Raw genomic sequence first — 27,582 nt, forward strand, 5'->3', positions numbered from 1 at the left:
GGTAGAATGTTTGTAGTAGACAGAGTACAAACTCCTCTTAACCCCCAACTCAGGCAAAATGCACCTCACTCCTGACCTGCAGCAGCATATAATTTCAATCTTTAGGCCTTTTCTCAGCAGACTGCCAATCAGACCAAATGGTGTAGAGCAAGTTATGATCTGAACAGATATCCATTAGGCAAACTAATATTACAAATTATTAAGCCAAATTTGAGCCTTCCCCCTCTGTAGGAGAAGCTGTAGAGCATGTCAGCACTGCATAACCTATCCCTCTCCTCTGTTTTCCACTCAAAACCCTTATGACAAAGGATGCACGCTTTTATAGCTTGCTGACCAATTTCAGAAGGAATCCACCCTGCCCCCTGTACTCTGTACAATGGACTTCTTTATTTTCAATAAATCAAGTGTACAATAATGCTCCCAGCAAAATTAATACACTACGTTAATCCACTAGCATCTTTTCCTTTCCCATCACAGCCATGCCATCTGAAAACTTGTGAAAGAATTTCCAGCTGGTGCAAGAGAGTTATTGTAATAATGAACAGTGTACATTGAATTTTGTGACCAAAAGTACATAATATCCCAAAATGTAATAGAACTGACTTGAGCACAGCAGCCATCACTGTATAGTACAAACTTGTCAACAACTAAAAAATAAAAATTAGGAGCCAATTGCAAAACAAAGCTCCTTCTGAAGCAGTTTTACAGTATTTAAATGGTTACACAGCAGCCTTCAAAACAGTTCCGCCTTCTTGGTACCACAGTACAATTGTATACACCCTTTTTAGTGTTCTTGCTGGGGAGGTTACATCCAAACCACTTACAAAAACCATATTTATTTCTGACTTGGAGTAAGTCAGACTAAGGTTCTGGTTGAACACACACTACTGCTGCCAAAAAGAAAGGGAAAATTCACTTTGAAGTGCAAGTGTCCTTCAAGTGCCTGCCTGCTCTTACAGAAGTCACCTTACAGCTTAAATAAGGCACCTTAGGCTTTCCATTAACAAATCAGTGTTGGCCATTCTCCAGCAGCAACAGAGAAATGAGATTCAACCGTTTATCAAGTAATCTTATCTGTATACCAGCCAATGACAAATGCACTGACAACAATAGTTCAGTCTGTCAACAGAGGTATGGGGAGCTCTGAAATTCACTTTGCTATGTCGTTAGTAGATACATGTGTAAGCAGGTGGCTTCCACATTCTGCTACAAACAGTTTGCACAAGTCAAAATTTAACTCCTTGCTGGGGTTTAGATTTATTCACAAAAGGAACACTCAAGGCTTGACTATTCTTGGGCTTCTTCTCAGTGGACTGCTCAGTTCAAACCCCACACACTCTCTCTCTCTCTCGGACTCCCACCTCCCTTTATTCGAGTGGGGTTATGAGCCACCTGTGAGAGTGTGTCTGCAAATCATGCTTAATATTTTCCAGCACGACTATCACCTGTTAACATATTGAGCGTGTCAGGAAAACACTACCAGCCTGTTAGAGAAACCGTGGTGCCATAATTGGGCACTGCTACTGTAGCAAAATAAAAGATCCTTTCAACATCTGTCAAACCAGCCATCGCTATCAAGGCCCAGTTACAAGCCTTGCCCCCATGCACTATGGAAATGTAAATATACATAAACAAAATCTACTTAACACACCATGGAAATAAATGTTACATTCCCAATCAAGGAAGTTCATGGCTTTTTCCACCTGGATTTCTATAAATTCCCATAGAAATGATGTGACCACACCAAGGACATTGCTACAAGATCATGCTAAGATCAGGACAGTTCTGCCCTGCTTATTCAAACACAGCATTGGGAGAGTCACACTGACTCCTCTTGGGGTATGGCTACACTGCAACTGGGAAGTGCAATTGCAGCACATGTAGGCATAGTTAGGCTAGCTTTGATCAAGCAAGTTCGCTAAAAATAGCAGGGTCGGACCCAAAGGGAGAGATCGTCCCTAGTAAGAGACTAGGCTTAACAGCACCAGTGGGTATCACTAGTCATAAGAACCCAAGTGTCAAAGAAAAGGAGCTTTAAGAGACAACAAGGAGGGGGGAAAAAAACTAATGAAGAAATAGGACATAAGCAAGGACACAATTCAATGTGGACAAAAACTGGGTCACCTTTTCTGTGTTGAGTTCTGTAGGTCCAGTTCTCATCGTCCTCTTCAACCTGCCTACATATTGACGAGAGCTCACCATCACTGCGAAACAATCTTTTTGTCTGTCTAGACAAGGAGGAGAAATTTATCCAGCTCACAGCACGCGAGAGGGAACCTGAATTTTGTTTGAGTCTGAAAGACCTTGAGGTGCATTCCTTTTTCATTTTCTTTAAAGCCAACTATAGTACTCAACTTCAGAGAAGCCCTTTCTGGAGTTGCTCCTGTCCCGCTCACGTTGGTTGTTGAAATGCTAATCTTGAAATACAAGATCTGTCCAGGTTTCTTCCAACTCATTCAGTCAAAACACTTGCTGCATTTAAACCAGCAGCAGTACGAAGCTGGGTCACCATGCCAGTGCAATTCTCCTGAGGCTGCTTTGCCTACAGCACTTTGTAAGCTGCCAAATAAAACAAAAGGGAGAAAAACCAACAGCAAGTGGCACCTTGCAGGAGTTTCAGAAAAGCATATTAGGATTGTGTAGAAGTACAGTACCAAAGTGCATGCTTTCTTCAGTCTCCACTCAGCATTCAAAACTGCAGTCCCACTCCTCTCCCTGACGTAATTTTCCAGGAGTGAGCCTGCAATCTAGTCGTCTGTTCTATCTCATCAGAAACAATACAGTGGGAAAACAGACACAGATCAAACAAGTTGTCAGAGCACGATATAAATTAGAATACTTATGTCTCTGCCTCGTAAAAACAGTGCTGCCGCTCTGAGTCCTAAGCCCATCCGTCCTGCTTTCCCTTTACGAAAAGCCTAGTGAGAGATCTCCAGGACGATTTTCCTAACAATAAAACAGACTGCGTGGCTATCGCTTAGGATTAGAGTGAAATATGATAGGCTCTCTCTCCTACAGGCATGGCCACAAAGGCAGCAAACTCCTCCTTTCCACAGCCAAGAGCTCAACAGCAATGAAAACTTCTGAACTCTGCACACACAAATAGGAACACTCAAGTGCAACTCTGCAGACTCAGGTAGGAGGGAATAAATTATTGATATCTATAATTGCACAAACATTCAATGTATAGACCATGGGGTTTGCCAATAAACAAAGTGATGTAAAAAAAGTCTGAGTTCAAAGTATGAAAACAAAAACTGTACACTAGCAAGAGGTTTGCACTGAACAGGCTAACAACACAGCATTGGTGTGTGACTGCAGCTTTCGAATGCCTTTCACCCCTGGTTGTTGCTACCTTCTCTTTTCATTACCAAAAGTAAAAATACTAAATCATCTCAACTTAGTTTTTCGAAAAGCCTGACATGACTGAAAGCATTACAGTGATGTTTCTGTTTACTGACCCTGTTGAAAGGAGGGAATGAGTCAGAGGGGGATGGAAAGAAAGGATGACAGAGCCAGGTAAAAAGGCAGAAAGGGAATAAAAGTTGGTAATATACCAAGTCCAGGCATCATGACACTATTTCCTGATTATTTGTGATACTGCAGATTGACAAAACACTGAAATGAGTACAAATTTAAAACTAGCAATTGAAGATGCACCAAAACTCATGATATACCATGTAATATAACCCATCAAACAATATAATCCACACTGAGAGAGTACTAGTATGGCATCTTAAAAGAAACCACCTATGGTATTAGTAGGTATTACTGCCTTATCATTTAAATAATGCTAATGCAAAACAAATGGCTGCAAAAATAGATGATTTTTAGCTGTCAAGCGTCTAGGGGTTGTTTTATATTTCTTTTTAGGATTTACACTACAATAGAACACACCAAGGTTTCCTCAGAACATGGATGCACTCCCACACACCTGTAAAATCTGCAAACATACACCCTTCAGAAACCATTACAAGAAAAGCTTTGGCTTTTCCGAAAGTTATGGTACTCTGACACATAATAAAAGGATAAGGTTTAATTTACTGGCTAGGAAGCAAAGAGCTAAGTACTGTATCAGATTACCGTATGAATCAACTAGGCACACTAAAGTGACCTTTGGCTCCTACCATACAGTACAATGAGTTAGCCAACTGTCTTCTGTAAATAATTTAATAGGCTGCATTTAAATTGAAATCACCCTGTGAGGTAATGAACACGTGCACATACAGACTGAGGCCTTTCACCACTCCTTCGAGTAAACAAGTGAAAAGGCTATTCTGATGTTGCTAACTCTCACAATTTTATTTGGTGTTCTTGAAGTCCCAACTCCTGGAGGCATTGGATTATGTGAGAATCTCAGATTTCATGTAAGAAGAGGTAAATTTCTAGCCCTGATGTTTAAGAAAAAAAGATTGAAAATGTGATCCAAATGCACCCTAAAAGACCAAATGCCAGAAGGGAAAAGAAAAAGAACCCAACATTTATACCTTTTTTTAATATCTCCAGATTTTTAAGCCAACATCATGAGTTGGGGGCCGACTCATGGTTTATGAACACTTGCAGTTGGCAATATGGCTATATTCACTATACAGCTTCAGACAATTCAACAAGAGAACACAGAGAATACACCTCTACCCCGATATAATGCTGTCCTCGGGAGCCAAAAAAATCTTACCGCATTATAGGTGAAACCACGTTATATCGAACTTGCTTTGATCCGCCGGAGTGCGCAGCCCCCCCGCCCCCCCCCCGGAGCGCTGCTTTACCGTGTTATATCCGAAATCGTGTTATACCGGGTCGCATTATATCGGGGTAGAGGTGTACATACAGTCATGACTACTACAGTCACTCTAAATAATATCCAGAGACTGTATAAAATCTGCTGTAGGAACTGTGGAATCATAGTCAGCTCCGCTGCACTGTAATTCTTAAAAATAGGAGAGATGGGGAAGTAGAAAATGGGAATCAAGAATAGCTGTCTATCCTGAAATTTAAGGGCAACTCCTACCTGTCCATCTGATGTTCTGCCAGCAATTAGACTTCTAGAATTTGTCAGATATTAAACAATGCTGACTTCACCTCATGATGCTGCATCTCAAGTTGACAAAGTACTGTAAAAGACATTACCTTGATGTGATTGACTCTGTCAAGATAAGCTGAGAAATGTTCCCAATTCCACTGTGAAAAAGCAGTGATGAGACATTTATTTTAGAATTTTATATCCCCGCACCAATATATTTCATTGCAGGAACAGGAAGATATTTTAACTTATTGTGATAAGGTCAATACCATTATATTGTTCCTGTTGATATTTTAGTGGCAACTAGCCTAATTACAAATGTTATAAACTCAGCATCGGCCATCACATCACAATTAATTTTGTCCTTCTGTACAAATGGAATAGGAAGCAACTCTAAGGGGGAAAATGTATCTTGTACCTTTGGATTGTTTCCTCTCAATTTCCTTTAATTTGCTGGTTTGCTCCATGGAAAATATAACCAGTCCAACACTCAGTTATTGCCATGTACATGTTTTAGACTTCATTTACAAAGTGAAAATGGAAAGGCACTAGACGATCATTATTACAGGATGCACCATGTGCAAAACAAATGTCTCATCTATGTGGCAAGGGAGATGGAAAATGTTCCCATCTGACATACTTTAAATGGGAAATGTATCTTATAAGATAAATAGCTTTTATAAATCAGTGTAAGAAAAACAAGGGCACAAGTCCATTAACTTCTATTCAATTATATTAGTTTCCAATCCTACAATTTTTCTTCCTTGCTACCTGTTACACATGCAAATGAGCTTTTAGGTTTCAGGATTAAGTGGGTTAAACTGAAGACCTTGTTTTTCACTGTCTTAACACAACTACACTGTGGCTAGATCCATGTATCAAAGAAGAGGGAGTAGTTCTTAGAAACCCAGAGGAAGCTGAGTGGGATCGAGGGAAAGGCTCAAGGAAAAAAATATGTTCCACATTTATAGTTATAGACAAAACACAGTATACTTTATGACACTCACACACCTTCAAAACTCCCACTACCTACTCTGGTTCATTCTTCATAGAACTCACTAAAAGTTCTTAAGTAAGCAAATGCAAATGGCTTGAAGCCACTGACTTTTCCCTAAGGCCAACAAACTAAAAGATTTGTTGTAAGGAGAAAAAGTTTCAGGTTAGTACAAAACTCAGACTTGCTCTGTTTTTGGTTGGTCTGTGGTTTCTGGCATCACTCACATGCTACTTTAATCCCTACATTTCCTATAATTTCACTTCAGATGATTTGGCTAGACATTATCCAACATGATTCGCAAGTATTGCTCTCTGGGGTACTTACTGATCATGGTGAGTAAACACCTTTGTCCAAGAGCAAGGAGCTTCCTGAACACTCTTTCTCTCTAGGTATTAAACAAAATCATTGTCAGACAGCCACAAAGGCATTCAGATTAAATAAAATCAAAAGCTCCTTGAAACTGTCTTGTTTGTAGACTCAACCTTTCACAATGCGTCTGTAAACAGATCGCCGCCTGAGAACATAATACAGTCAACGAAAATGAATATCACTCAGACTTGCTCAGACTCTGAGAAAATCATTCAGACACAATTCCAAACCTGTTATCTGCAGCCACCTCACACAGTGTGACTGATGATCTCCAGCCATGAAAATCATTTGAAGGCAAGTAGGAAATTCATTGGCTATAACTGACACAAAAGCTCATGAGCCTGCCGTCCTTCAGAATTGTTACTGTCTACTGTGTAAAGGCACATTGATCTACTTGGATAGGCACAGTATAAAAATGCCTGGAGATATAACAAGCCTTATAAGACCATAACCCAGAGTCCCATATTATTATTTGCAGCAATTATGCATACAGAAAACTTAATTTTTTTTTAATCAGAATAGGGCCTTGAGGTCCCAACCAAAATTGTGGCCCTGCTGTGTTACGCACTGTACCCAAACACATAGTAAGCAGAAATCCCTCTCCCAAAGAGCTTAGAATCTAAGCAGACAAAGGGTGACAGGTGAAAAAGAGCCAGAGATGAAGTTATTTGCCTCCAATCAGACAGCAGGTAAGTTACAGAGGTGAAAACAGAACCCATGTCTCCTGACTCCCTGTCCAGTAACCTATTTACTAGGCCATGCGGCTACCCTCCATTGCTCTCAGAGCCGGAACCAAAGATATAATGGAACAAATTAGCAGACATTAACAGCCTATATGTCCTTTTAAAGACCACTATAGTCTAATTGCGAAGAATAATTTTGTTTTGAACTCTTATAGTTTGTTAGTTTGTGTCCTACACACACTTCAAATCCAAAGTAAGCCTACAACAACTACAAAAAGTAAGCCTGCAACAACATTAAAATCCAAGCCCTCCATCTACAGTAAATCCAGCCTTGGGCTTGTGGATCTTCACATGCAGACATGTGGCACCTTCCCTCTGTCCCCTAACCTTGTAACGAATTAATGTACAGATTGGCACAGACAGGCATTTCATACCTTGTTTGAACACAACAATGGGAGAAGGCAGGGAGAAACACTCAACTCTGCCGCATTTTCATACACAGCATCATACATCGTTGCTGACAAACTGGGATTTTAAGCATGTTTGCAGCCCAGGATTTACAGAGCTAATACATTCCACACTATCAGTGGGCAGGTTTGACGAGTTTTATTACTAGAACAGATTGGGCTTCATTCTCCTCTTATTTACACCAGTTTGGCATCAGCACAACTCCATGTGAGGCGACTGAGTTACTTCTGATTTATATTGGTGTGAAAGTATAACCAGGCTCATTAAATCTGAAGTTTTTATAAAAACAGCAACAACAAGAAAGTAAACAAGGAAGGATTTTGTAACAACAAAAATAATAAACTTTATTTTAAAGGGGGATGTGAGCCAAATTCCATTATCATCTTAAAACAAAATCTTCACATAGAACTGCTTAGCACCAAAATAAAAAAATAAAATAATCTTTTACAGAGTGACCCAACAAAAATAAGAAATATTCCTTATTAAAAAAAGTCAACTTAGCCTAATAAATTCCAGAATTGATACAAAACCAAAATTCCTCAGTAATCCACCTCCCAACATAAAAATGAATTAAGCAATCACTGACCACAAGAGAAACACTTAAAGTATTGAGACTTCATTGGACAGAATTGTTACATTTTAATGTATGCTGAGGGAGAGAGCATTCTAGATGTGGAGTCTCAGGCCTTGTCTAGACTAGAAAGAGTTGCTGATACAGCTCTATCAGTGGCAAAAAAAAAAAAAAGAGTTCCTTTGGCTACATCTGCACGGAGGCTTTTGCTGGCATAGCTATGCCATTTAGGGGTGTGAATTTTCACACTCCTAGCTGACATAGCTATGCAGGCAAAACTTAAGTGTACACCAGGCTTTGGAGAAGGCTTTGCCTCTCCTCTCCTACAGGACTATATGTGAGCTCTTGTTGAGTGCATAAAGACTGGTGTGTTTATCATCTCAGACATTGCTCTATGGATTCCTTCTCAACGTGAAGGTATTTGACTTTACTCACTGATCAAGAAGCTTATAAACATCTGTGCTCTGAATAACTGAAGTCATGTTGCTGGAATCAGTGTCTAAAGCAGTTTTTAAGCCTTGAGTACCCTGATATAATGATCAGCTGGTGAGCCACAAGGTGGCTCCATGGAACAATTCACATCTCTCTACTGCTATACTGACATGAATTGAAACTGCACAAAAGACAGCATGCTTGGTGTACTGTATCAGCATCAAAACCAAAGCTAACAGTGGAGAATTCTGGATTGTGTTTATAAAAGAGGAACAAAATACAGTGTATGGCAAAAGAGTCCAAACATTTTTTTTTAAATGGCATCTTCTGTCTACAGAAGAATTTTCTGAAAATTCCCATTGAGCACTAGAACAAAAAGACATTACTACTACAAAACAATAGAACTGAACTGATGCGAGATCATACAGAATCATAGTATAAGGTCCGGAGAGTGATCATCCTTTCTTTAGCAACAAACTCATGTGAATCCTCTTATTATCCCTGTTTTATTTTCTTACTATCTCATTTATTTTAGTGTTTTTTTTTAACTCAGACATGATTCTTCTCCAGCCAATAGTCCCACATCTAAGAAGCTGCCACCGCAATCTGAGTTGCTGTACCAGTTTCCACAGAAGAGCTTCTAAATTGGGTGTGGTTGTGGCTTCATAACACAGAAATCTTCTTCATAGGCAAAACATCAAAGAAACTTATAACCATAAGTAGCCTCTCTCTTTCCAAAACTGAAACTTGGCTAGCACAAATAGTTACATGGTTTAGAAAGAGAAAAATGAAAAAAACAATCATATCTATTGACCAAGGAATCCCAGAAGCTGGTGCACTCTATGGATTGATCACAGTAGGATGAAGAGGATTTTATTTAAATTTTCCCCTATCCATGGAAGATAATGAGAGCATAATTTTTATTGTAAAAAATTCTATTTTTTTAAACATACAGACAGAGGATTCTAAGTAGTCATTATAACTAGAAGATGGGAAAAGTTTAGCAGAACCACATAACAAAAAATACTTCATACAGACATTTTGGCAGCCAGTCCTCTGTTTCTAGATTCTAAGTATTTTTCTGCTATGCAAAAGTCAATTGAGGTGAGGGGTATCCAAATACATCAGCTCCTTGTATTTTTTGGTTAAAAGATGTGGGTGACTGTTATACATTTACCTGGAGAAACCCAGATTCAACTCCTGCTTCAGGCCATATCTGGAAAGGGGTGATCTCCTGCCATTTGACCACATCACAAACGTTTCCCCATATCATTCCAGCAGACATTAAAAAATTTGTCTGAGAGGTCTAAGACAGAAATACCAAGATCACTGCAGGTCAGAAGCGAGGTGGATCATTAAGACTGAACAGAGCCTGTCCACACTGCCCCTCACTTTCTCAAACACTCATAATTGAAATTTTTGTTCCAGCTCAGCAGAAGAGTTCTCAGAATCAAACCATCACCTGCTTCTAGTCACGCTCTCTCCTTCCAAGGAAGACGTGTATATTTTTGTAATTTTTTTTTTTTTTGTTAAACCTAACTTACTTATGGTTTCCTCTCAGTCTCCTTTATTTTTTTTAGCTGCATTGAGCACCTGGCAAAGAAAACACAAAGTCAAATAGCACGCTCTCTCCTTCTATATAACTTGGATCGTTCCAAGCTAAATTATGCCATAGTTTACTAGATACTGCAGTGTTTTAAGTTTAGTACATGTTGAAGAGGTTACCAGTTTCTTAACAGGTGAGCCAAAATATTTTTATTACCTGCATATACACTTGTGTTCAGCGTGGGATCGGTAACATATTGCAGTGATAGACCATAAACTCAAGATTCAGTAGACCTTGGTGAGGCCAAGAAAAATTTCTTGACAGCATGCCCCATTAGGCTGTAGAAGTTTCCCATGGGAAGTATTGGCAGTCCTATTGCTGTGGATGTTTAAAACTAAACTGTACACTAGTAAATGCACAATACAGAACAGTCCCATGCTGGCAGGGAAGTAGACTACATGGTCTAATAAATATTTTCCATTTCTCATTTCTAAGATTCAGTAGACACTAGGGCAGAGGTGGGCAAACTACGGCCCGCGGGCCACATTTGGCCCATGGGACCATCCTGCCCAGCCCGAGCCCCCGGCCCCTCCCTTGTTGTCCCCTCTCCCCCGCAGCCTCAGCTCACCAAGTCTGCAACACCCCCCACAGGGGGGAGGGGCTGCACTGTGGGGGCAGGAGAGCAGGAGGGCCGTGCGGGTGGCGGGAGCGCGGGGAACAAGGCCGGAGAACTCAAGAGGAGCACCGTGCGGCCGGCCGGCGAGAAGTGGCGCTTTGAAGGGGAAACCGCCGCTTCTCTCCGGCTGTGGGGCTGCCCCTGCGCCTCCTGAGCCCTTCGCCCATGTTCGCAGGGCCACATTCTGAAAGGGGCTGGCGGGGTGGGGGGGTGGGGGTGTTGGATAGGGGATGGTTAGGGGCAGGGGGTCCCAGGAGGGAGCGGTTGGATGGGGGTGAGGTCCCGGGGGCAATTAGGGGCAGGAGGTCCCAGGAGGGGGTTGTAAGGGGACTAGGAGCAGGGGGGTTGTATAGGGGGTGGGGTTCCAGGGTGGTGGTTAGGGGCGGGGGATGCTGGGAGACAAAGAGCAGGGGGGGTTGGATGGGTCGAGGGTTCTGAGGGGGGCAATCAGGGGGTGGGAAGTGGGAGGGAGTGGATAGGGAGGGCGGGGGGCAGGCTGTTTGGGGAGGCACAGCCTTCCCTATCTGGCCCTCCATACCGTTTTGCAACCCCGATATGGCTCTCAGGCCAAAAAGTTTGCCCACCCCTGCACTAGGGAAATTGTGGAGGTGATCCGTCAGTTTACATGGGAGAGGGAAGAGATAGGAAAGATGCTGCCTATATTGAATAAGCAGCACCCTCTGCTGGTTGTTTAATATAAACAAACATTAGGCCTGAAGGCTTCTCTTTGTAGAGAAGAAAACAAGTGGAACCATGGTGGTAAAACTGGGGAAACCAGGAGTAGCTGGAGCAAGAGAGGAGGGAAGTTGATTAATTGGTGGGGAAACTCACATTCTTTCTCAGGCTTTGTGACATCTGTACCCAAGGATGTGCTCAACACACTCAGCATTTGAAATACATGCATGGCAAAGAGGACTCCCAGTTGTAGACAAGTGTACTTAAATGGTAATTTCCCTTCACAGAACCACAGGAACCAACTCTGTGGGTGCTTCGGGGCTGGCTCCCTAGCGGGCCCTGCCGCTCAGCTCCTCCCTCCCACCAACCACCCAGCATCTCTCACCCACCACCGATCAGCTGTTCAGTGGCAAGGATGGGGAGGAGCAGGGGCAGGAAGAGGCGGGGCGTGGGCGGGGCGCTTGGGGGAAGAAGGAGTTGGAGCAGGGGCGGGAAGATGCAGAGCAGAGTAGGGCCTTGGTGGAAGGGTGGAATGAAGGTGGGGCCTGGGGTGCAGCAGGCATCGAGCACCCCTGGGGAAATCAGAAAGTCAGCGCCTCCGCCTGTGCACAGACCTATAGGCTGGACTTAAAAACACCTATTGATCTCAGAGTCCTGAAAACTTTCTTTACAACACATACATTTCACAACTACCTTGCTGAAGACTGCGAAATTCTTTCACAATGTTTTTAATGGAGTTATACCCATATATCTTATGCAAATCAGATTTACAATATTCCTTTCCATGACACAGTGAGCTTGTGCATTAATTTTGAACTTGTAGCTTTTCTTTTGTCATAACACCTTGGACTCTGCATTTATCAATTTCAGTGGGCTAGAAGGAAGGGAGGAAAAAAACACTGCAGAAGTTTTTGAAGTATGCACATGTAATCTAATGCTTTGCAAATCTATAGGGAGTGTTGCAATTCTGTGCAGATTTCAAAAACAGCCATGCCTTCCCAAATGAAACCAAAACATGCCACACCTAGAGGAATGCTGTAATTTCGCCTCAACCTCGCAACAGGCTCTAGCTTACAGAAACTCTATGTGGAGAATGAGTATAATGAGGAATGTTGCTGACATGTACAGAAGGTGAAGAGGAGGGTGTAGATTTCATACATGATATACTGTCCTCCATTACTGTAACCCAAAATTAAAATGATGGGGCAGAGTCCTCACCAGCCCTGTGAGACAGCCTTGTTAAAAATACACAAAGAACAAACATATAATAATAATATAATAATTAATGTAGATATCCTATCTCCTAGAGCTGGAAGGGACCTCAAAAGGTCATCGAGTCCAGCCCCCTGCCTTCACTAGCAGGACCAAGTACTGATTTTGCCCCAGATCCCTAAGTGGCCCCCTCAAGGATTGAACTCACAACCCTGGGTTTAGCAGGCCAATGCTCAAACCACTGAGCTATCCTCCCCCCTGGAGGGATATTTAAAATATATTATTTTAAATAATGAATAGATGATAAATGTGTATCTACATGCATGCAATGGGGATGGGTGCACCAACACTGATAAACCAGAAGGATCTCCACACACAAAATTAAAATGATGGGACAGAGTCCTCACCAGCCCTGTGAGACAGCCTTGTTAAAAATACACAAAGAACAAACATATTATTTTAAATAATGAATAGATGACAAATGTGTATCTACATGCACACAATGGAGATGGGTGGACCAACCCTGATAAACCAGAAGGATCTCCACACCTACTCATTCACATATATACTCACTCCTTCTTCCATACTTTGACCTGAAATAACACTAGATTCTTTGTTGCAACTCTGAAATGTCTGAATAACCTTTTTCACACTACAGTTTCTTGTTGGGACTAGGACTGGGAGTGCAGATATAATGCCAGAAAAGTGGTCTGCCCTCAGTCTAGACTTGAGCGGACAAAGCAGACAATCTATACAACCTCTGAAGAGTCATGGGAGAACCTGCCGACCATCTGCCAAAAAAGTGAGACTAAGGACGGTAAGTGGTACTGATAGTGGAGGTGGAAGAGGTAGTAGTATTCTAAGTAAAGATGAGCATGGGACAATTCAAGGATATCCAAGCAGAATAGCAAGATGTTGCTGTCAAACCACAGGCAGATAAAAGAAACACCGGCCATACAGGTAAGGATGTGACAATTTTTAGGTTATTTAACCAATCATCAGTGGGATGATGCCACTCTGCACAAAGGAGAAACCAGTTGGGGATTTGCAATCTCTTTTCATTAGCACCACGAATGGATTCTTGTTTACATTTATAAAGACAGTTCATCATCCTATCAATGAATCATTTTAACTAATGAAATGGGTGGGTGGAAGAAAGTGAGTAGGGATCATATATTACAGAAATTACAACCTACACTGGTTTGTCTCACTAAATACTAAATTATTAAGAATAATGAGCTTCTCCCAAAAGAGAGTAACTTCCAAAACAAATTAGAGAGAGAGAAAAAATTGAAACAAATGAGTGTTTTAGAAAGTAGAAATTTCCTGAATTTCAAAAATTTGTTTCTTATACAACTAAAAACCCAGCATTGCTATTTCAACCAGTTTATTATAGCAATCCAATTATAGCTTGATAATAATTTTTAATGCTGCACTCCTTCTGTGGAAAATGCTCCACTTATACACAAAGAACATAAACTACTGGTTTAATGTCCATCTTGACCTCTTCCTTCATCTCTAGAGAGATCTGTACATGATTAGATTTTGGCCTTAAAAACCATCATGACAAGAAGTGTCTACAGAGATTAAATTTCCTCTTCAGATGTTCCTGGAAATGTCAATCAATCCCAACTCAAGAGCAATACCAAATAGCACCTGCACTATGGCCTTCTACATGACCTGCAACACCTGTTCAATGATCTAAAAATAACAGAACGCTGTGTAAAAGGACACTGACTGTAAGAATTAAGATGACTTTAGCTGTAAACACTAAGGGTACGTCTATACTTACCCGCTGGTTCGGCAGCCAGCAATCGATCTTCTGGGATCGATTTATTGTGTCTTGTCTAGACGCGATAAATCGATCCCGGAAGTGCTCGCCGTCGACATCGGTAATCCTGCTCTGCGAGAGGAGTAGGCGGAGTCGACGGGGGAGCCTGCTTGCCGCGTGTGGACCCGCGGTAAGTACTTTTAAGTTCGAACTAAGATACTTCGACTTTCAGCTATGTTATTCACGTAGCTGAAGTTGCTTATCTTAGTTCGAACTGGGGGCTTAGTGTGGACCAGGCCTAAGAAAACATGCATGCATGTTAGAACAGAATGAAAATTTTCTACTAGATCTAAGGCTAGTTCTCTTGGATAGCCCTCACTAAGAGGACTTTTTGGCTTCTCACACACAAACATTTCTACACTTTTTCACATTGGTCACTTAGACCACTGATCATGCAATTGACAGCACATAGGTAAACTGCTGTGACCATACACTATCAATTGCCAGATCGGGGAGGAAGGTATCACACAGCCCTAGAAACCAGAAGATGTTTTGATGGCAAATGAATGGACTTCAGAAATTTGAATGTAGCACTTATGAATAAATGGTTTACAGACTGAGGAATACCAGCACCAAACCTTTTAAAAGATTTTGAATCTTTGGCAAGACACAGACTTTGCTTTTTACTGTATTCCCTGTGCTTGCAAAATGTAAGTTCTGATAGACATAGCAGGACTCTGCATTTATCATCCTTGTACTCTGGTGGCACCTTAAAGACTAACAGATTTATTTGGGCATAAGCTTTCGTGGGTAAAAACCTCACTTCAGTTTTTACCCACGAAAGCTTATGCCCAAATAAATCTGTTAGTCTTTAAGGTGCCACCAGACTCCTTGTTGTTTTTGTAGATACAGACTAACACGGCTACCCCCTGATACTTGACATCCTTGTACTCATTTACATAAAATAACATTCAAAGAAAAAAAGTATAGCCAATATATATTATTTTAAAAGTTGGATTTTTATTGAGAAACTGGAAAGATATTTAAATTAAAATGTCATTGGTACCATTTCCGCAGCCTGTTTGCCTGTAAAGTCAGGCTGCCTTATTTAACATGAGTCCAACCGTAGGGAACTAATGGAAGAGATAGTTAAATGTTTGGTATCAGGCAAGCTACCAACAATTGAAATCAATGCCATACAGAAGTTTTCATATATTGTATATAAATATACATACATGAGTAAATATAAAATTATAGGAGTAAAGCGTTCATGTATGCTTATTATACAACCATGTACTATGCTATTTAGCAGATGCTTGTGACACAACCAACCTACCTGGCTGGAGGAACAAACTGACAAGTGAGCAATGTGTTTATAATGTATTTATTTGTAATAATAATGACAATTTATTAATGGGAACTGCCTGCTTCGTCTCAAACATCTCTTTGCTCTCCCATTACTACTTGTGCTAAATCCACCAAGCTAAAAGTCTTAGCAAGGCAGCTCAGAGCAGAGCTTAGATTTCTTTAGTGTGCAGTACTTTTCTCCCTGAAATACACAAGTGGAAAATAGATTTACTTTCTCTGCCATCTTTGGAATACAGATAATACCATGCTCTGTGGTGTCAGTTCTTCCTCCTCCAAAGCCTTTGAGAGCCACTTGTGTGTCTCATGCTACTGTCTTCCAAACAATTCTGGGTAACAGTGTGCTTCCTCATTCTCACCAAAAAAAGACACTGAACGAGAGCATTGTTACATAAAAGGAATGATATTAATTTTAATTAATTAATTAATTTTGTTAAGTATTTCGTTAAAAATGTGTAAGGCAAACAATGTGGTAACTACTAAAAATTAAAGTAAACTGGCTTCATGAAAGTTACATTCTTGGCATCTTATAGGATTTTAAGAGTTTCCTTTCAATAGTGGCAATACTACAGACAATTCAACAGATGAAAAACAATTCATTTCTCTTATCCAACCGCATCTTTTTCCTAGGCTCAACAGGCATGTCAGGAGACATATTAAATCTTTACTTACAGGCCATACTATTCTCTTATGTCATAAACTATTACCACACTTGGCAATAAAAATCATACTTTTTAAGGGACTCTCAAAGTACTGCACATTTCTTTTTGGGGATGGGGGGGGGGGGCAGAGGCTATGGACTAATTTTTCCTTCTGTATTCTGTTGCCATATAGGATTGAACCTCACATATGAAGAGCTGTTCCAGTCTCCACTTTTTATGTGAGCATTTAATTTAGCACTGGTGACAGCTCTGGAGAATGAAGCCACTGAACAAGCGTACTGCACCTCCGAGCACGCCTCAGCACTGAATGGGTTTTCCCTAGACGTGAGATTAAAGTTCAGGCTTCAAGTTCATGTACTCCTTGGTTTCTCTGAAGAGATGGTCAATTAGTTATCACTTAGTACACAATACAGAATACTTTGCACTTCTGCAGAGCATTTCATCTGAGGACTTTCATCTACAACAAGCAAAGGCTAAGGGGCAAATTCTGCACTACACTTCCTGGGAGCTGCAGCACACAAGGCACAGCCCCGTGGGGAATGGGGGCAAAACTTTGTGCCTCCCAGATTCTGGGCTGCTCTGGGGGCTAATGTGAGCCTCATAAATTGAAGTAGCCTTGGGGGCTGCTTTAAGTAGCAGCAGACTGCAGGGCTGTCAGCAGGCTGCATTGCAGCCCACAGTCCCGGTTGCACCCCCAGGTCCATGCCCAGTCCAGGGACAACAACTGCAGCAGTGGAATTCTCTCCTGGCCACTTGCAGTGCGTTAAGACAGAGGAGCAGGAGGCTAAACCTGTCCCTGAATCTGGATTAAAGTAGCTATTTTAACAAACGCATCAGTAGCCTAAGTGCTTAAAGAGGGGAAAACGTTATTTGGGGAGAAAACTGCTTCTATTTCATTAACAGCATCTCATTGTTACCATTCCTGATGTCCAATTTGTGTCCATTTATTCTTTTACATGGGGACTGTCCGGTTTGGTGGGAAAAGGTGAGGGTGGACACAAGCTGTACCACTTCTTCAGAGCCTGAAGAAGAAGAGTTTACACAAATCAGACATCAGGAATGGTAACATATACAAAAGCCAGTAGGAGAACACTTCAATCTCCCTGGACATTCTATTACAGATTTAAAAGTAGCCATTCTTCAACAACAACAAAAACTTCAAAAACAGACTTCAAAGAGAAAATGCAGAGCTACAATTCATTTGTAAACTTAACACCGTTAATTTGGGCTTGAATAGGGACTGGGAGTGGCTGGCTCACTACAAAAGCAAATTTTCCCTCTCTTGGTATTGACACCTCCTCACCAATTATTGGGAGAGGACCACATCCACCCTGACTGAATTGGCCTTGTCAAGACTGGTTCTCCACTTGTAAGGTAACTCCCTTCTCTTCATGTGTCAGTATATTTATGCCTGCATCTGTAATTTTCACTCCATGCATCTGAAGAAATGGGGTTTTTTTCCACCCATGAAAGCTTATGCCCAAATAAATCTGTTAGTCTTTAAGGTGCCACTGGACTCCTCGTTGTTTTTGACAAAAAGAGACGACAGTCAGAGAAACCAAACTGACCTATTGACTAATGTTACTCTCCCTCACCCTATTTTTGTTAGTAGTAAACATATTTAGAGGGTTCTATGCCTAGATATTAAAGGGGGTGGGGATAGGGGAAGACCAATTGACCAGATGAATTTAAAATACTTTGGAAATATTTTATTAACAGAATTACCAATTTTGGTTGGATGTATTCCTAAAGGTCTCATCACATGACATAATATTTAATTAAAGATTAATCTTTAATTCCTGGATACTCCAGGGCAATCCTGGATGGTTGGCAACCCTATTTATTCTAGAGATGTAAATATCATTTTAAAAGTTAACTGTTTAAACGATTAAAATTCTATAATTTAAACTGTTATCTGGTTAAAGGGAGAGGGGCTGGGGTTGCTCTGGCCAGCGATGTGGGGTCTGGGGTCTGCTGGCAGGCTGTGGAGCTGGGGCCAGCTGGCCAAGCAGCGGGGGGAGGGGAGGCCGGCACAGCCGGGCTGGGGTCCGGCTGGCGGGGTTGGGGTAGGATGCAGCCAGGGCTGGGGTCCAACCAGAGTGGTGCAACTGGGGGTTAACAGTTAATGTGGGTTAACTAGTAAGCCTAATGCTTACCGGTTAACTGGTTAACATTTTACATCCCTAATTTATTCATCTTTAAAAATCCAATCCATGTACATGGCAGAGGGGCATTGCTTGCACATGATAGCATATATAACATTAGTAGATGTCCAGGTGAATGAGCCCTTGATGGTGTGGCTGATGTGGTTGGGTCTTCTGATGGGATCGCCAGAGTAGATATGGGGAAAGAGTAGGCAACAAGATTTGGTAAAGAGACTGGTTCCTGGGTTGGTGTTTCTGTGGTGTGGTGTGTAGTTGCTGTTGAGTATTTGCTTCAGGTTAGGGGGTTGTCTGGAGGACTGGCCTGCCTCCCAAGGTCTGTGAGAGTGAGGAATCATATCAAGAATGCCTGATAAAGATCTTAAAACTACAATACCCACCTGGGGAAGTGAAGAAACAGACTGACAGAGCGAGACGGGTACCCAGAAATCAACTACTACAGGACGGGCCCAACAAGGAAAATAACAGAACACCGCTGGCCATCACGTACGGACCCCAGCTAGTTACTGTTGGCAAGAAATTTTGGTCCCCTATAAAAGGAAACAATGTGTATGTGCATTTACCCCTCTGAAGTTCTATAAAAGTTGGGGAAGCAAAGTATGAAACAAAACCAAACAAAAACAGAAAAACACACATCCAACCCTCTTCTCCTGTAGTTAAATAATGAAGCTGTTTACATCTGGAAACAATTAACAACTAAAAAGGAAGGTGGGCAAGTATCAAGGAGGAGGAAAGCAGGAATACTTGCAGTATTAAGTAAAACAAGTTATGTGTATCTGAATGATTAAAATAGTATAGAATTTTAACTGAAAACTGACATACACAAATAGCATTTCAGGTGGTTTAAAATACAAAAGACCTCTTTTTAATTATCAATGTACAGAGGCCATAAACCTATGTAGTGAGTTATCAAAGCAAAGCATCATAACTGCGAATTGTCTACACATGTAATGTGTTCATAATACCTATGAAATAGAAATGTTGATGTCATCTATCCCGTTTTATATTATGGTCTGTTTTTAAGACTCAGAGCACTATAACCCTACTTCTACTTTTTATAAGATCCTAAAACACAATACTATTTCATCAAAACTTGGGCCTGAGAACAGAGGAAGGCTAGTCAGTTACAGTTTATACCTTAAACTGCACCCTCTGCCACTGGTTTAACCAGGTGCACATTTTACTGAATTGGGCCTTGCAATAATAGTACAGATAAAGAATATTTAAATGCATATCTTACATTATTTAAATATATACTCTTTTTAATTATGAAAGAACAACACACAAAAAACTACTCAAACAAAACTGAAATATATTAAAAACAATCTACTAAATGATGAACAAAACATATGGTAGATAAGACAAGGGCCTTCAAACCTGAATGGGCTAGATGGACCATTGGTCTGACCCAATATGGCCATTCTTATGTTCAGACCAGTGACACTAAACTTAATGTGTTTTAACTTCTTTACAGTAATTCTTCATTCACAAATGTTATCCTACTGAATACAGGCCATCTGATGGGTTTCATTGTTCTACATGTGTACAAAACAAATCAATATGCAAAAAGGATATACAATTTGAATCTCCTCCCTAAAGGAACTATTTCCATCTGAAATCATTAAGGGGGGGGGGGGAATTCTTCCCTTCCCTTTTACTTATTTGTTATAGGCAGATGAAATCACTCAGCAGATACAATTTTTACACAAATCAGTTCATAAAGACATCATTCCAAAGGAGATACACTGCTCTAGGAAGACATGTCATATTTAAGCCCATTTCTAAAGAGGTTCTTACATGTACTTCAGTTGATAATCTCCTCCATCTGGAGTGAATAAGTGCAAGAACACAAACTACCAAATAAGGTTCCACTGTAAATCTGAACTCACATTATCTAGAGGCTCTTTTGTCTAAGGCAAACCTTACCAGCATTGTTTACCAACGAAGGAGGTAAATAATGTCTTCTATTTTTCTTTACTTCATAATTTACTTTGATTTAATAAAGCAATTCTACCCATTTGTTGACTTATTTGTTCAGTAGAGTTCTTTGGTTTTCTACAGGGTCAATACACATTATGATAATGGCTACAAAATTACAAAGAAAAGTTTGTGTTGTAACCTGCACGACTGGACTCTAACCTGAATTTTATAAACCCAGCCCGAAGTTTTCATCCTTAAGTCAAAGCATAAAAGTTGTTCTTCATTATTTGCATAATCATAAAAGCTGCATAGCTATACCATCACAAAACAGACTGACTGAATCATTAACCACCAACGATGCCGTTAGAAATACACAGCAGTCCTAGCTCTAGAAACTCAGGTGAGCAGGTAAAGCCTTGTACAAAGTAAACATGAGACACCTTATCGTCACATATAGAAGTCAAGAACATGTCTGTCATGATATTTTTCTCAAATCTCCTCTTTAATTAAATTTAATTAATGTGAACAGTGACAAGAGGCTGGATAGACAGCATAGCCAATCAGGTTTTAACCTGTTCGTCCCGGTTTCTAGGGAAGTCGCTCATGTTGTCAGTTTCAAGAGTCAGCAAGAACGCTAGTTGGATTCGCTTTGTTCATATATATCTAATATTAAATAGAAATATACTAACTGCCACTTCCCAAAGAAAAGCACAGTTTCATCAAGAAACTATATGTTTCTCTCAGTTTTACTTTATCTTTTTTTAAATTAATATTTAAAACCATTTACCCTAATTATAAGAGGAAACATCAAGGCTGAGTTTGTTTTCTTTTTAATTAATATAAACAATTACTATTGAACTCTTTAATCTCCCTTCTAGGAATTGAAATGAGCAGATAATAACAGGCGTGTCCTCACAATTACAAGTGTCCAACAAATAGATATTTTAACAGAAGAAGGTATTTCCAAATGAACCAATCGTGTAGAATTTACTTATTAAGTAATGCTGACTTCAAACATATTGAAATTCAATCATTACACTACAGCTAAAAATAAAAACAGTCTTTTTTTTAAAAAAAATACACAAAACAGAGAGTTTTATAGTAGTGAAAATCAGACATTTTACAGTATGATACTGTCAAAGGTCACTATATCCAGCACAGCTAAAGGAACTCAGTCCCAAAATTCAAAACTTAAAACTGAACCATGCCACGGGAATTTAAAATGTAACTTGTAACTTAAGTTACAAATTGAAACCAAAACCACTTTAATAATACACCGCTACCTTGATATAACGCGACCCAATATAACACAAATTCAGATATAACGTGGAAAAGCAGTGCTCCAGGGAGGCGGGGCTACGCACTCCGGTGGATCAAAGCAAGTTCAATATAACACAGTAAGATTTTTTGGCTCCCGAGGACAGTGTTATATCGAGGTAGAGGTGTATTTTTTTAAATGAACTTTTAACCAACAATTCTTTAATCATTCAATATCTGCCTTAATGCAGAATCCCGAGTACAGGCTAATTGTTAGCACAATCTCACAGATTACTCAAGTACAGCACCCTCAGGAAAAAAGGAATTGTCCGCTCCACATGGTGTCATTATTCAGTGACATGCCCATCACATGACTAATTAGGAGGAATTACTCAAGAAGTGTTTACGATTTAATAATAAATGACTATCTTTGGGGAAACCAAAGTAAATTAAACCCAATAATATTGCCATGTAAGGGCTTGTCTACACTGTAACAGTTAGCTCGAGTTAGGCCATGTCTACACTAGCGAGCTTACAGCTGTACCAATCGCTCGTGTAGCCTCTCTATGCCAACAGAAAAGAGCTCTCCGATCAACATAATAAAACCATCTCAAAGAGCGGCGGTAGCTATTTTGGCAGGAGAAGCTCTCCCACCGACATAGCGCTGTGCAAACTACCACATATGCCAATGAAACTTGTATCAATAAGGGGGGTGTTTTTTTCACACACCTGAGTGACATAAGTGGTAGTGTAGACATGGCCTTAGTACACTCGAGTTATTCCTCTCCAGCTAGCCTCACTTGAGTGAGAGCAGCTACACTGCAAAACACCGGAGCTACACACAGTGATTTAAGAAATCTAACAAATTTTGACACAACTTAGAAAGCAGACTTTTCAATGTTAGTGAGAGGACAGCATTTTAGCATACTATAAACGTTCATAACAGTACACTTACAAAAACAACAAACCACCACAACAAAAATCAATATGGATCTATAATTAAAAACAAAACAAAAATCACAAATACTTTTTAAAAGTTTCTTTATTGCTGAATAAATAATTTCTAATTCAATATTGATCTCTGTTCTGTTCTCCTCCAACAAATGAGACGATATCAACTGTGTTTTTTTAAACCGCATTAAAAAACTGTAGTTAATAAGTCACTCCCCGCACTGACAGGAAGAGGGGGGCTGGTCTCATGTGGATAAGAATGATCTGTCACGTCACATAACCTCAGCTAACAAAATTTCAAGCCCAGAATTGTTCCCCAGGCTACAGAAGGCAAAGCGTTAAGACATGTCTTGGTTACACAACTTGCATGGAAATCCCACACTGTCCGGAGTATATACAATCAACCGATTTGAACGACATTTAAAAGTCTATATTCTTTCACTAAAATCTCTGGCTTCCAATACTCCAAAAAATAACACTTCCTGTACTCATTGGTATATGATACCATGTCTTCTTACATATACACACAGATACACTTACAAAAGTGGGAAAGTGATTCAGTAATTTTCTGCCACAGATGAGAATAATCATTGCAGCCATGAATCATTAAATAGAGGGAAATGGCCACCCAGTTAAAAAATTCAGCTCTTTAAATACAGCTAATGGAAATTTGTGTCTGGTTTGTCTCCCCTCCTCCTTCCTATATAGTTTTATTTTTTATTTTAAATTTCCACTGGCATGTTAATGTGCGGAGGAGAATCAATTTTCCTCTACTAGTCTGTTTATGGAACAATAATAGTCATAATAATCATCAATATTCCTTTATCACCTTCCATCCAAAAATCTAAAACTGCTTTGCAGTTATTAATGAGCTAAGCATCACAACTACCCATAGCGTGTCATTACCTTCATATTACAGATAGAGAAATCTGAAGAGGAGAGTGAAGAGACTTACTTAAATCAGTGGCTCTCAACCTTTCCAGACTACTGTACTCCTTTCAGGAGTCTGATTTGTCTTGAGTACCCCAAGTTTCACCTCACTTAAAAACGACTTGCTTACAAAATCAGACAAAAGTGTCACAGCCCACTATTTCTGAAAAATTGCTTACTTTCTCATTTTTACCATATAATTATTATAAAGTAAATCAGCTGGAATATAAATATTGTACTTACATTTCAGTGTGGTACTTGAGCCTATTTTTCATTTGTGAGCCTTGTCTAAAGCCGGAGACCCATGCAGCAGGGCTGAAGTCCGAGCTCTGCTGTCCAGAGCTGAAGGGTGTAACTTAGTTTCGCGTGCGCACAGCGGGGGGTGGATGGGGGAACGGGGGGGGACCCGGGACACGGACAATGGCCCTGCTTGCCACCCTAATGCCGACCCTGAACTTGAAACCCCCCCCCCCCCAAAAAAAAAACCTGTCCCCTGACTCTCCTCGGGGTTGCAACCCCCCAGGTTGAGAAACACTGATCTGGATGAACTGAGTACCCCCTGGAAGACTTCTGCATACCCCTGGTTGAGAACCACTGGCCTAAATCACTAAGCAAGTCTGGTAGAGCTAGGGAGAAACCTCACATTGACTTTGATCAAGATTTCACTCCTTGTTTCCTGAATTCCAGGTTAGCGCCTTAACTTTAAAATTACTGCTACTTAACAAAGATGCCAGACTTAAGTAATTAATGGGCCTCAGCCTGCTCCCACTGAAGCCAGTGGCAAAACTCTCATTAACTTCAGTGGCAGCAAATATTTGCAAAACATTATGAGATCATTGGAAGGCATTATACAGGCTAACTATTATAGAGGACTACACCTCCTTTCTATCCAAATGCAATATTTTAAAAACATCTTCATATATGTAAAAATATATAATTTTAAAAGGATTATATATATATTAAAATGTGGCTTCAAAACTTTACAGATTTTGAGTAGTCTATTATTTTTAAATAAGCCTGGAGTAGTGTACTGGTGTACTAATAATTCTTGCTATTAAAATCTGAGAACTAAATAATTCAAATATGCTCCTGAAGCACAAACCAAAGGCCACGTTCAAAAGAGACAGAGTCTCCCTGTGGATTCTCCCACTTTCATACAATGTTTTTGCCCCTGGTTATGCTTGGTATTCCAATTAAAATGATAATGTAATGAAAGCCAGAAGATTTTTCCAAGCCACAAACCTACTGCACTACTAACCAGCAAATTGTTTATATGACTGAAATTCTTAAGCATTACAATGAATGTTGGCCATAATCCTTATTTCTACATGGACCAGAATTAACGTAATACCATATATAGAGCTTCCTGCACCTGACATATCTTGAGAGACAAATTTAAGAACATTCACCTCATAAATCTGTGCACCCTGCTTTGAACTTGTCTCCTGATAAACTATAACCCCACAAAGGAACAAAAATCTCCCCGAAGATCAGCAGTTTATGAACTCTATTACATTTACTTTCTAAACTTTTTAAATGTGACTAGAGTCATATCTTGAGTGGAAGAACCTGCAATCAGTAACCTGTACAAATATTATCTACCAGAAAATAGATTCCTTGGTAAATTCCACACACCTCAAGCAAAAGCTGAGTAAATAGATGACCTGTGCACTATGTCCTGAAAGTCAACAAGCTTTGGCTATATCAAATCAATGGTGGGAATAATTTGCCGAGTTGAAGACCCTCAACTAACAGTATCCTGTCAATAGGCCCCAGAAATCTAAATCTATGCACTTTTAGTAAGTGTGTATCCACTGATCTCAGGTGCAGCGGCTGTACACGGATAAGGAGATAGCCAAATCAATACCCAGAAATGAGCAGGAAGCCAATGCAGACTGCAAAGCTCCCTACAGAGAACCCCACTAAGCATACAGACCCACTGCATTCTGATTCTGATGAAGCTTCTTTAAAGGGTAGCATTACATTAACGCAGTCTGGAAATCAAAAAGGCATGAATAACTGTGGCAAAGTCCATCTTGGAGAAAAAAGTCACAATTATTATAACAAACATAAGACTCTAAGAGCAACCAGCGATGCAGACACACCCTTAAACTACAAGCCTAAATAACAAAGGGCAGGCAAACTTTTTCAATGGCAGCAAGTTTACTGTGAATTTCCAGCTATTGTCTAGCATGCTGTAACAAATTATCTGAGAGATAACTGCTGTGCTACAGTAGATGCTTCAATGCATGTATCAAGACTCAAGATTTTGATATGAATTGTCCCTAAAGGAGGCAAAGACCTAGGCAATTTCTTTACATTCATTTTCCAGATTCAAAGTCTGTGCATTCTTATAACAAGAATGTGGGGACATAGTTCAATGGTTTTGATTATCCAGTCTCACCTACAAGCAGACAGACTAATTAACAGAAGGGTCTTTGGAGGCCTGGTCAACCTGACTTCACATTTATAAAAAGAATCTTATATTTGATTGCAAAACTAGAATGTAGCTGTGGATCAATGCTCAAGGAAAGTCAGAAGTGTTTTGGAAGTCAACACAAAGAAAAACAATCAATCTTCAATGTTATTGTTGGGTCACAGCCTTTGCAGGAGAACTTCAAACCCATTTTATCAGTATAAAGAAGCGTCCATTTTTCAAATTCTCATCTCAGTTTCTAATATGCATGATATCAGTGTCCTTTGCTTACAGTTTCATCACATTACAAATGTCATAACATTTCCACATTTTTATTTGCTAGAAAAGTGCATTGATATGTTGGAATTTTTTTTATTGTAAGGCATATTCACATTGCTCTACAGCAGCTATCTTTCACACTTCACTTTGATAATCGTTCTTAAAAAAAATCCACTTCATTATCAGATGAAAAGGTTAAGTGATTCTGAAAGACAAGAACCAATAGCTCTTTTCCAAACTTGAATCCACAACCTTTAATCTCGGTTTGTTGAACAGGATGTTAAAAATCAAAGGACAATCATTTGTTTCAGAATTACCCAGAGCCAAATTAGCTTCTGATGTGCACAAACAAGTTAATACACACTATTAAAAAAAAAAACAAAAGAACTAACCAGGAATCTATGCAGAATCCAAGTGATCTCTTCACCCAGCTCATGACTTCCTAAGGATCTAAGGCAACATCTACATTTCAGCTGGGAGGCTGATTCCTTCAGCTAATGCGCTAGAATTGACAGAGTAGCTGAGGTAACACAGGTGGCAGCTTGGACTAACTGTCCGAGTACATACCTGTCCGCACACTCTGGGTATGTAGACAGGCAGCTACCCCAACCTGCCACCTGTACTACCCTGGCTATACTGCTGTTTTTAGCTATGCCTACACGAGCTGGGAATCACACCTCCCAGCTCAAATGTAGACATAGCCTAAGTATGGCCCATAGGCACCCTCTATAGGGCCATTGTTTTCCTGATCCTCTTCCTTGGTCAGGATAGTGGTGTGTGTGCTGGGCCATTAATGCCATTGCAGTGAGATGTGTGCACTGAAGAGCAGCGAGATCAGCACCCTTCTCCAGGCCTTTCTTCATGTCTAGTAATGAGAGTTCTTAAATTGCTCAGTAAGCCACATTTTCACCACAAAAGCACCATCTACTCCTAAAGCACTACGCCACTTCAGAGCAGACAACTCTATGACAGATTTATAGCCCTACGTCCTCCCTGCTCTGAAAAGCTCTCTCACTTTTACTTTTTTGATTAATTTCTTCTCATGTGTTAAAAAAATTTCGTATTTTCTAGATAGAATGTCACAAGTGGAAACAAAGCAACATAGCAGAGAACACAACTTCCCCCTCACCCAGCTGCACTGGAATTTTTCTATGTCTTGGAAATTTTTATATTAAAGATTTCATAATGATGTAAAGTATGATGATGAGAGAAACTCAGAA

The 27,582-nt window shown here is 40.2% G+C and overlaps 1 protein-coding gene across 12 annotated transcripts in view; it reads right to left on the minus strand.

Moving 5' to 3' along the window:
- Window positions 1-27,582, minus strand: part of NHSL1 (NHS like 1) — a 244,036-nt gene that overhangs the window by 151,209 nt on the left and 65,245 nt on the right. For 3 of the 12 annotated variants that reach the window (XM_005280358.5, XM_065590264.1, XM_005280352.5), the window contains exon 1: window positions 2,125-2,959. The exons of the other annotated variants lie outside the window; for them this stretch is intronic. In XM_005280358.5, the coding sequence (XP_005280415.2) occupies window positions 2,125-2,326 (202 nt within the window). In that variant the 5' untranslated portion in view covers window positions 2,327-2,959. Of the gene's footprint in view, window positions 1-2,124; window positions 2,960-27,582 lie in introns of those variants that run through there. 12 annotated transcript variants of the gene reach the window in all.

The sequence above is a fragment of the Chrysemys picta genome, chromosome 3, assembly GCF_011386835.1.
Source record: "Chrysemys picta bellii isolate R12L10 chromosome 3, ASM1138683v2, whole genome shotgun sequence".
In the NCBI taxonomy this organism is placed as follows: Eukaryota; Metazoa; Chordata; order Testudines; family Emydidae; genus Chrysemys; species Chrysemys picta.